The following is a 10,865-nucleotide window of genomic DNA, read 5'->3' as shown; positions in this document are numbered from 1 at the left end:
AGTCGTGGATCATCCAGGAAACTACACACAGTATTAAGATTCAAGGGTATGTAAACTTTTGAATGGGGTCATTTTTATAAATTCAGTTATTATTTTGTCTTGTGGAGAATATGTGAACATCTGTTATGTGAAATAGCTTATTCAGGACCGTACTAAATAAAAAAAATAACATGCAATTTTCATGATCCCTCTTATTTAGTTTCAATTATTAACATTTTGCACATTCTGCAAGGGTTATGTAAACTTATGAGCACAACTGTATTAAAATACTACATATAAAAAGAGGCCTGCCTGAAAAAAATTAGCTTGCATAATATAATAATTTTTTATTCTTGTTTTAAGCACAAAACTAATAAAACATAATGAAAAAGAAGAAGAAAAATATACTTAAATCAATATTTACAAATGTCTGGGTTCAATACACGATGAATCTTAAATGAATCATAGACTTTAAATATAAAAGACGCTTCTCAAACATCTCAATGTTTTTATTTGTTGTCATTATTTTTTTTGGGGCACTTCATGGACGGAAACCAAAAGATTGCACGTAACAATCTTGGCAACAGTGCAAAAGCATGTTCACATTATGTACAACACAAAGTAAATCAAAAGACTGAAAACATCCAATCCAAGAACACAATGACGTCCATAATATTTAATACTCATCCACTTGAACGTACGCAGTTTGAGATTTTTGCTCATGGACGCAGAGTTTTGTAGTCAGATAGTTTGAGCCAATCAGCTGAGCTGTAAACACCATGTGACTAATTATTGACGTCATGACAACATTGACTGGCTGATGATATCAGAAGAATGTCATCAGTCTATTTCACAAACAAGAGCCTTCAAAAACAAAGCCAGGTATAATGTCTATTTAAATATTGCTTAAATATATAATTTAAATATTGCTTTCAGAAAACTGTAGCTCGTCAGAGTCCACAGCTCATTTTGAAAAGTCATCAATAGAGAATGGTGCATTTCACAGTCATGACACAGAATGTCCAAACAGCATTAAAGAACCAAGCAATAACACTGGATAAAACAAGTACGAACCCACCAGGTATTCGATACATACCTTAAGAAAACTCAAAAACATCTCTAAAGTCAGAACAACTGAACCAATACACACACAAGCACATGAAAAAATCACTGAAGGAAGAAGTAACTTAATTACGGTGTTCTGCATGTTGGGATCTAAATTGTTAGATGCAATTACAATCATGATTATTATCAAAATGATTGTGAGTGTCACTCCGAACAGTGCATTGAGCACAATCACACACAACATTGTGAGTTCAGCACCTACCGCACAAAACAGAAATAACAGGAATAATTCTCGGACATTCAGTTTTTTTAACTCAAAGGATAAACCTAAAAATGCAAAAGCACCGTTTGTGACTCCAAATGCAGCACAGCATGCTACAAAAACATCAGACAAAGTCCTTACACTAGTGATTGATCCAAGAGTCACTCCTAAACCTACTGTAAATATAAACTCTGTTCCGATTTTTTCTTTGTTACTTGACTTGCGCATTGGTAGATACTTTATAAAGGCAGCCGCAACTGTGGAGCACAGAGCCAAATTTAGTGCAAAAGCAACATGTGGACTCAAAGCATTTCTTAAAGATGCCATAAATGTCACGAGTCCAGCTAAAGATGCCACAAAAATTAACATTGTGTGTTTCTGTTCAGTAGCCAAAACAACCGCAATCAGTGAAATGATCAGACTCCATCCGACCACTCCTAAACTGTCACGCATTGCAGATGAGACCTGACTTTCTCCAAGTTTGCCGTCTATTTCTTTTAGCCTTTGTAAAAGCTCCAGCCTTTCAGCTTCTAACTGTTGAGTTTGATTCAGTGCTGTGTAAAATTTGTCACCATTGAGCCAAACTAACTTGTCTATTTCTGCTACGAGAGCTGCTCTTCGAGCAGGTTTTGATTCAGAGTCTCTTATGACGTGAAATCTCCCTCCACATGCGTTGATCATTTCTCCAGCAATCCCTCTGGACGCTCCTGTGAAACGTTCCTGCTGATTTTGGAGCAGAAGAACAATGCAGTACTGCAGGACTTCTGCTCCCAGCAGCTCCTGGGCTCGTTTCACAATATCACACTGTTGTTGATCTTCCAGATTCAGGAGCATTAAAACGGCGTGAGGTCCTGGAGACGAGAGAAACAGCGCTGTTGTGAAGGTCTGTCTCGCTGTGTCCTCCTCACAGAGGTTTGGTCCAGTGACCAGCATCATTCTACGAGCCTCGTCTGTGATTACTGGAGTCTTTACAAACTCTCTGTCCTCCTGTCCACCGTCTTTCCTTCCTGACAGAAGATCTGCAGCACTGAATCTGGACTGACCTCTGATTCCCACAATCAGGATCCTCAGAGCCTCTACACGAGGAGCTGGAAGAGAAAGTGAAAGATGAAAATATCAGAAAATATTATTTAAATTGAAAGTGAATGATGTGCTAACTTTACAATGTTTGTATGACAAAATTGTTTATGTAAACCATTTTATGTTTAACACTCTGGTGCATGTTCATTTATTGCAATGTTTGATTATTTAGTTATTTTTGGTGGTTAAACCTACAAGCTGCCATTGACTTTACATTACAACCATGAATGCACCAGTATGTCCAGTACAGTGGACACATTTATTTTCAGTTATGGAAGGTTGACTACAAATATGATAATTAAAAAGGATCATGCAAGATGTTGTTTTAAGTAAAAGGAGATCAGATACACCTTTACATTACCTTCAACCTTTATAGATGTGATGTGAAATGCAAGAATCAGTGTGAGGATCCATTTAGGTGGTTTCCTGTTTAGTCTCATTTTTCAGCTTGGGAAATAAAGCCACTCTTACTCGCTTTCCAAAATCGGTGAATTTAATGTGCAATCGTTAGCATCGTTATTTCTTACAGTACGATCTTTCATTTAACAACACGACAGTGCAGCTGAATCCTAACTTGGTCTGTAAAGTGAAACTTTCACTTTTGTTTCCGCTTGCATGCTTCTATAATTAGCAGAGTCCCATTTAAAATGAGTAATGATGAAATGTACACACAAGGCAGAACAACTTCAGCAAGCTGGCTTTTAAACCAACTATTTTTAATGAGTCACCCCAGGCTGTTGAAACTGAAGGCACGGACGAGACGGAAAAGATTGACGCTACTCAAAAACCAATCAGAACGTTAATTTCAGCCGCGCGGCGTATTTCTCAACCAATCGGGTTTCCCGTTTTAGCTCAGGGGGCGGGACATAAGTGTGCCTTCTGAACGCTGCTTTTCCTACAGTAAGATTTTAGGGAAATATCAGTGTTTGACGATAGATATAATCGTATACTTACCGAAAAACACTGTAGGCTGTACGACAACCTTTTAGCAATCGTGTGATGTGTAGCTTCCCCCCGAAGGATATTTATAAGCAGCGCGATACTCTTTTGAATCAGTTATTTTTGAATAGTTTGATTCGGTTCGCGATTCATTCGGATAGTTCACTCACGGACTGAATCATTTCTAGCATATTCTTACAAGGTACGGGCTCTTTTTATACCCAATCATGTTGCCAATTGACCTAATAAGTTGCAAATTGGTCCTCCAGCTGTTCCTTATATGTACATTTAACTTTTCCGGCCTCTTATTGCTACCTGTCCCAACTTTTTTGGAATGTGTAGCTCTCATGAAATCCAAAATGAGCCAATATTTGGCATGACATTTCAAAATGTCTCACGTTCAACATTTGATATGTTATCTATATTCTATTGTGAATAAAATATAAGTTTATGAGATTTGTAAATTATTCCATTCCTTTTTTACTCACAATTTGTACAGTGTCCCAACTTTTTTGGAATTGGGTTTGTATTACTGCAACAGTAGGCTTTTTTAAACAACATTTTGAGTAATAGGTTTAAGGTTGTTTGTATTATATCACTATTAGAAAACACTTTGTGGTCATTATAGAACTGATACCATGATACCAAGCTCAAATTTAGCGGTACCCTTACGAAAAAGCAGTTTATTCAAGTGTGCTATTAGTATACTTCTTTTAAACAAAAAAAATAGGAAAGTATACTTTTAGTCTACTATTTCTGTACTTCTCAGACATGGGCTTTGTGTACTTCTCAGAAATATACTTAAAGTGGCATTTAAGTATACTTGACTTATACTTGAAAAAGTCTAAATTTGAGCTACTGTATACTTGTGCTCCTAGAATCCGTGTTTTCATTGTTATACGGTAGGGGGCGCTAGTACACATCTTCTGTACGGAATTTCCAAAAAACACAAGTGAAGAAGAAACCGAAACCACAGATGCTTCCACATGTAATCTACCACGATCATCAGACATAAAACAGCATCAAAACTGTGCAACGTTATGGAATAAAATGTCGACCAATGAAGAGGTACTAATGACCGTCAAGCTTTGGGGTGTTGATCGACTCCATCTACATTTTGATTATCATTCTGAATCCAATTCATAGGCTTTTTTTCAGCTTTTTGTTCAAAATGTTGTTTATTTCTTTATTTTTTATTAAATTTACCACATTCAAGTGTTTAAAAAAGAATGCATGAAGCTAGAATAAAATGTGTTTGTTTACAAGTAGATACCCTGTTCTTTCTTCCACATGCGTTGATCATTTCTCCAGCAATCCCTCTGGAAGCTCCTGTGAAACGTTCCTGCTGATTTTGGAGCAGAAGAACAATGCAGTACTGTAGGACTTCTGCTCCCAGCAGCTCCTGGGCTCGTTTCACAATATCACACTGTTGTGATTGTTGATCTTCCAGATTCAGGAACATTAAAACGGCGTGAGGTCCAGGAGACGAGAGAAACAGTGCTGTTGTGAAGGTCTGTCTCGCTGTGTCCTCCTCACAGAGGTTTGGTCCAGTGACCAGCATCATTCTACGAGCCTCGTCTGTGATTACTGGAGTCTTTACAATCTCTCTGTCCTCCTGTCCACCGTCTTTCCTTCCTGACAGAAGATCTGCAGCACTGAATCTGGACTGACCTCTGATTCCCACAATCAGGATCCTCAGAGCCTCTACACGAGAAGCTGAAAAGGAAAGTGAAACCATCAGTGTCAGTGGGGTAAGAAACACAAGCTAAAATATATTCGCTATTTATAAACAAATCATAATTTTTTTGCTTCTCAAGTCAATTTATCTTTGTTTTAATGGGGTCATGAATTGAGAAATCAAATTTTCGCTGATCTTTTTAATGTACAAGAGATCATTGTACTATAAAAACCGTTTCAGAGCTCAATACTTTAATCCAAAATAGCTGAAGTGACCAGCAGGAGAAAACAGGATTACTAGACTAAAAATAACATTTCTATCCATCAGAAGACAGTGACATGGCAAGTTTTTTGAGAAGCTCAAAGGGAAACTGGGCGTTATACTGTATACTATACTGTATCAATTAATAAAAGATAAGTTGCATTGGATAAAAGCATTTACCAAACATAAATGTCTTTTTTTTTTTTGATTGACATTTCTGCAAGAAATCAAGTTTACATTATAAAATTAAAAACATTAATTCCTGGCTAAATAGTAGAAGAGAGCAGATACTAACCTTCTGAAGATGAGATGTGAAATGCTAGAGTCAATATGAGCAGCCTGTTTAGTTTTGTCTTGGCTAATTTCATCTTTTAATGTGAGGTCTTTCTCATAGAACGAGTCACATTCAGTTGATTTCAAGTTGACAAAAGCGAACAAATCTGGGTTTGGCCTCCCAATGCTTGCGATAAACTTTCTTTATCAACTCAGGGGTTGATTGTGAGTTTATGATTAACTCTGGCTGTGAACCTCACACTTTCATGCACACACTGGTACATTTCCTCAGTTTAAACATTTGATATGCTTTCTATGTGCCATTGTGAATAACGTGTGTTTATGAGAGATTTGCAAGTCAGTGCATTGTGTTTTTATTTTACACAGCGTCCCAATTTGTTTGGAACTAGGGTTGTAATACCATTTGATGTGATGTTTAAAGAAAACAGCCATTTGAGAACAGGATTAAACACATTTAAGTTTTCTGCAAGAATATTTGAAGGATTTAAACACATTTACTCAGCAAGAAGAAATACTTAAGGACTGCTTGAAAGAAAAATAAGCAAGTGAATTTCTATAGTATATCGTTTTATTTGTGCACAACAAGCTTAAACACGTGTAATTTGAGTGATTCCAAAAGCTTAATATACTAAAGCTTATTTATGTTTTATGTATTTATACTAATAATCTTAAGTATACATTAGTTGCCAAAATATAGATATAAAATAACTCAATACACAGCAATGTGTTAATGAGCATTTCTGTATTCGATCAGCTCTTAATAGTCTTATATTACTTGTTAACATTTGTAAGTTTCATACACAAAATTGTATTTTTATTTGCAGTTAAATCTCCAGACAAGGTTAAATCACAACAGAAACATGATCTGAAAACTGCATTGGTTTGTTTGCAGAGCTGCAGAGGAGGTAAGTGGACATTTAACACATTCTCATCCAGAGATAGAGGGTCTTACCAACAATTATAAGTAAAATATATTAGCGCTGTTGTGAAGGTCTGTCTCGCTGTGTCCTCCTCACAGAGGTTTGGTCCAGTGACCAGCATCATTCTACGAGCCTCGTCTGTGATTACTGGAGTCTTTACAAACTCTCTGTCCTCCTGTCCACCGTCTTTCCTTCCTGACAGAAGATCTGCAGCACTGAATCTGGACTGACCTCTGATTCCCACAATCAGGATCCTCACTTCATCTTCATGAGAATCTGAAAGAGGAAGTGAAACCATGCAAAAAAAAAAATGTGCAAGTGGGGTAAAAAAAAAAATCAAAGATACAGTACAGTATGTTCTCTGAAAACAAGTCTTTAGTGGCATTGTTTTTTAAGGGCATTTCTATATTTTTGCTTGAAAAGAAGACATGCTGATTAAGAAAATCTCTTTGCAGTGCATCAATGATGCTAAATAACATTGATCCTTATGCAAAAATATGTGGTGTATGATTTACTTTACAACTACTGTCACTCAGAAATTGCTATTAAATTTCACAAATAATTTAAAAAAACCCTGCAAGCACATTAAATCACATTAAATTAAATGTGAAATTAGAAAAAAAACAGATATAGTATTTTCTTGTATAATGTAATCCAATAACTTCTTTTCCCTTTCGAACAGTCTCTCCCTTTGCGTATAACACATTGGGGAAAACTCCTGTTTTACTCTGTACTGAAGCCTGATTTGTTCACTTTTGTGTAGCTGCACAAACCAATGCTGCTTTAGCCCGCCAGAGAGTGCGGATCCGACCACTATATAAGTCGGCTCGGAGCGCTTTTCATCAGACCTTTCTCCTTCAGCGACGAGGATCATCTCTTCGCTGACTCTGTAAGGAAGCCGAAGAAGAAAATGAAGCCGAAGGAAGAAGCTCCACCTGCTCGCCACCGTCGAAGAGCCCCAGTAGAAAAGTTTTCCCTGCGGCCATCTGGCACTTAAAGAGTAAGAGCAAATTTCCTAAAAGAGCTCAGCGCGTGTTGTTGCAAATGTCGCGCCTCGAGTGTGGCTCATGCGCACAGTGAGTGTGTCGCCTGTCTGGGCAGCACGGAGCCATGTCGGCTCAGCGCCCGCGTGCCCCACCCTCCCCGAGTCCTCTCATCTCGCCGGTGTGCTTCACACAGGAGGACCAGCGCCCCTCTTCTGCTGCATGCAGCCTGGTCTCTTTCAGCACTTCGGAGGAGGACGTCGCTGTCGGTCCTTGGTGGCGTCAGACGCAGGAGCGTGGGAAGGTTCCATTGAGGAGCCCGAAGCTACTCCCTCTGCTCAAACCGTGAGGCTGAAGCCGGACGCCGAACTCATCCGCGTCCTTTGTCCTTTCTAAGGCTGTAGAGGACTTAGATCTTGAATAGTCGGCCCCAGAAGAGCCCGCCCACGGCCTATTGGACAAGTGGTTCCTTCCGGGAAGCCGTCAACAGTCCTCTCGTCAGGGGCCTGCACCCCCTATTCGGCCCGGGTTAACCCCTCTACAGCAGCAGCACTCACTTCAGTTGATGGCGCTGATGACAGAGGGTACAGCAGGCTTCCCCCTCTGGAAGAGGCGGCCGCTGCCCACTTATGCCTGCCATTTGCCCTCGGTTTGAAGGCCCATGCAGCGTATCCCTCCAAGCCCTGCAGGACCATCTCGGCCATAGCCAACAGGATGGACGAGTCAGGCCAACAGCACCAGGAGGCTTTTAAAGAGCTGCACACAGCGACAGACCTGGCTCTGCACGCAACGAAAGCAATGACGCAGGCAATCTGCAAGACGATGGCCAGTTTGGTTGTGTTGGAGCGCCACCTCTCGCTGAATTTGACTGAGATCAGGGATGCTGAGAAAATGCCCTTCCTCGACTCGCCAGTCTCACCGAAGGGCTTGTTCGACCCCGCAGTGGACAGGTTCACGGAGCGTTTTTCTGAAGCTCAGAAGATGTCGCAAGCGCTGCGTCACTTCCTCCCTGCTAGTCGCCAGAAGACTCCCGCAACTCAGCCTGCAAAGCCAGTGCAGCCTTAGTCACAGCCGCAGCGGAAGTCCAAGTCCGGGCTTCAGCAGCGCCCCCGAACAGTGAAATGCTTCCCCTTCCCGAAGCGTCAAGGTCCCCGCCCTCGAATAGTGCTGGACCCTGAGCCTCCTAAGCCATCCTGATCCAGCAGAGAGGAAGAGGAGGGGCTCAGTTCTCGCCTCGGCCAGAACTCCCCCGAAGACAGCTCGCTTTCACACTCCATCCCTCCGAGTACCTCTGAGCAATGGAATTTTGCCCTCCGCGGGTCACGTCCTGCAGGTGTAGCGTGTACCCGAATGTTTTACCACTGTGATAGCAGACCCACATACTCATAAGAGCAAATTTCCTCTTCACACTCTCTCACTCACGAATTCTGGCTCCCTGCCCTCCCGCGACGATCCTTTATTCGAAAAAATAGATCCTCTCACATCCCGGCTATCGGCCTGGGCAGCCATACCGGACGTGTCGAGTTGGGTTCTAAACAAAATTCAACGAGGCTACTCGCTTCGGTTCGCTCGCAGGCTGCCTCGCTTCAGAGGTATTATTCAAACTTCTGTCTCGGACAACAAAGGTCATGTTCTCCGACAGGAAGTGCGGACACTGCTTGCAAAAGATGCAGTGGAGATAGTACCACCAGAGAAGAGCGAGTCAGACTATTTCAGCCACTACTTCCTCGTCCCAAAAAGAGATGGCGGACTCAGACCCATTCTGGATCTCAGGCATTTGAACCACTCGCTTATGCGCCGGCCGTTCAAAATGTTAACTGTCAAACAGTTCCTCGCGCATATTTGCCCCGAGGACTGGTTTCTGGCAGTGGATCTGAAAGACACATACTTTCACATCCACATAGCCCACCATGACGGACCATTCTTGAGATTCACATTCAAGGGTGTGGCCTATGAGTGTGCAGTCCTTCCGTTTGGACTGTCCCTGTTCCTCGCGCACATTTGCCCCGAGGACTGGTTTCTAACAGTGGATCTGAAAGACACATACTTTCACATCCACATAGCCCCCCATGACGGACCGTTCTTGAGATTTGCATTCAAGGGCGTGGCCTATGAGTATGCAGTCCTTCCGTTTGGACTGTCCCTGGCCCAACATACTTTTACGAAGTGCATAGACATGGCTCTTTCCCCTCTGAGACAGATGGGAATCCGCATATTGAACTACCTTGATGATTGGCTGATTCTAGCCAGATCAGAACGGGAACTGGTCGCTCACAGGACGCTGTTGCTCAGGCACTTAGAGCGCCTCGGGTTGAAGATCAACCCGCAGAAGAGTCAGTTGTTGCCCAGACAGCAGGCTGTCTTTCTGGGAATGACTTTAGACTCTGCTCGAATGCGAGCATGGATCACGCCGGAACGATCCCTGACCATTCAGCGATTGGCGGCATCCTTCAAACCTGGGACGACAAGTCCTTTGAAGGTTTTTCAGAGGCTGCTCGGTCTCATGGTGGCCGCCGCCTCTGTGATACCTCTGGGCCTGCTCTATATGTAGCCACTTTTAGCTCAAAGCCTGTGTTCCACCCCACGCCTGACACCTGGGACGGCTTCGTGTCAGGATAGACCATTGCTGTATCAAAGCTGTGGTTCCCTGGACAACCCCCCACCTGTTTCAAACAGGCGTGCAGTTGGGTCTGACCTCCAGAAGGAAGGTGGTTACAACGGACGACTCCAACTCGGGTTGAGGCGCCCTGTTGGAGGGCAATCTGGCGTTCGGCTCCTGGTCAGCCCCGGAGCAATGCCTACATATCAACTGCCTAGAAATATTGGCGGTTTTCCTAGCCCTGAAAACCTTCCTGCCGACCTTGAAGGGGCACCACGTCTTAGTCCGGTCAGACAGCATGACAGTGGTGGCTTTTCATCAATCGCCAGGGCAGGCTCAGATCATACTCCCTTTACAGGATGGCTCGACGCCTCCTTCTATGGGCACAGAAAGAACTCCTCTTGTCAAGGGCGGTTCACGTTACGAGCAGGTTGAACCTTAGCGCAGACATGCTGTCCAGAGGCAATGTAGCCCCAGGCGAATGGGTGCTACATCCTCAAACGGTTCTGAAAATCTGGGCTGTCTTCGGGAAGGCAGAGGTCGACCTCTTCGCCAAACGGTTCTGAAAATCTGGGCTGTCTTCCGGGAGGTCGACTTCTTCGCCTCAAAATACAAGTCTCACTGCCCAACATACTTTTCGAAACAGCGAGATGCTCTGCCCCACAACTGGCACAGTGCTTGCCTTTATGCTTCCCCCCCGATCGCCCTGATTCCTCAGGTCAGGCGGGTCAGGGAGACCAAGTGCTCACTCCTAGTGGCCCCGCTCTGGAGAAACCAAGCCTGGCTCCCAGAGCTAGTGCAGCTC

The 10,865-nt window shown here is 42.8% G+C and overlaps 1 protein-coding gene across 1 annotated transcript; it reads right to left on the bottom strand.

Annotated features, from left to right (window-relative positions):
• Nucleotides 1-500: 500 nt before the first annotated feature.
• Nucleotides 501-7,464, bottom strand: LOC107549614 (uncharacterized). The gene is made up of 4 exons (XM_016230763.1): nt 7,365-7,464; nt 6,575-6,754; nt 4,997-5,041; nt 501-2,394 (listed from the first exon to the last, which is right to left on the bottom strand). The coding sequence occupies exons 1-4, from the start codon at nt 7,462-7,464 to the stop codon at nt 986-988; spliced, it is 1,734 nt and encodes a 577-aa protein (XP_016086249.1). The 3' UTR covers nt 501-985.
• Between the last annotated feature and the right edge of the window lie 3,401 nt (nt 7,465-10,865).

The sequence above is a fragment of the Sinocyclocheilus grahami genome, unplaced genomic scaffold (assembly GCF_001515645.1).
Source record: "Sinocyclocheilus grahami isolate Dianchi unplaced genomic scaffold, SAMN03320097.WGS_v1.1 scaffold377.1, whole genome shotgun sequence".
NCBI classification, from domain to species: domain Eukaryota; kingdom Metazoa; phylum Chordata; class Actinopteri; order Cypriniformes; family Cyprinidae; genus Sinocyclocheilus; species Sinocyclocheilus grahami.
The sequence above is the reverse complement of the archived record's forward strand: the minus strand, read 5'-3'. Positions and strand labels throughout refer to the sequence as shown.

Excerpts from the sequence above, each read along its gene's own strand:
- LOC107549614 (XM_016230763.1), bottom strand. The coding sequence starts at position 7,464 with ATGGCCGCAGGGAAAACTTTTCTACTGGGGCTCTTCGACGGTGGCGAG. Across the intron at positions 5,042-6,574 it reads GGTCACTGGACCAAACCTCT|CTTCTCGTGTAGAGGCTCTG; the intron begins GTGAGGAGGACA and ends TTTCCTTTTCAG. Across the intron at positions 2,395-4,996 it reads CCTGATTGTGGGAATCAGAG|CTCCTCGTGTAGAGGCTCTG; the intron begins GTCAGTCCAGAT and ends TTTCTCTTCCAG.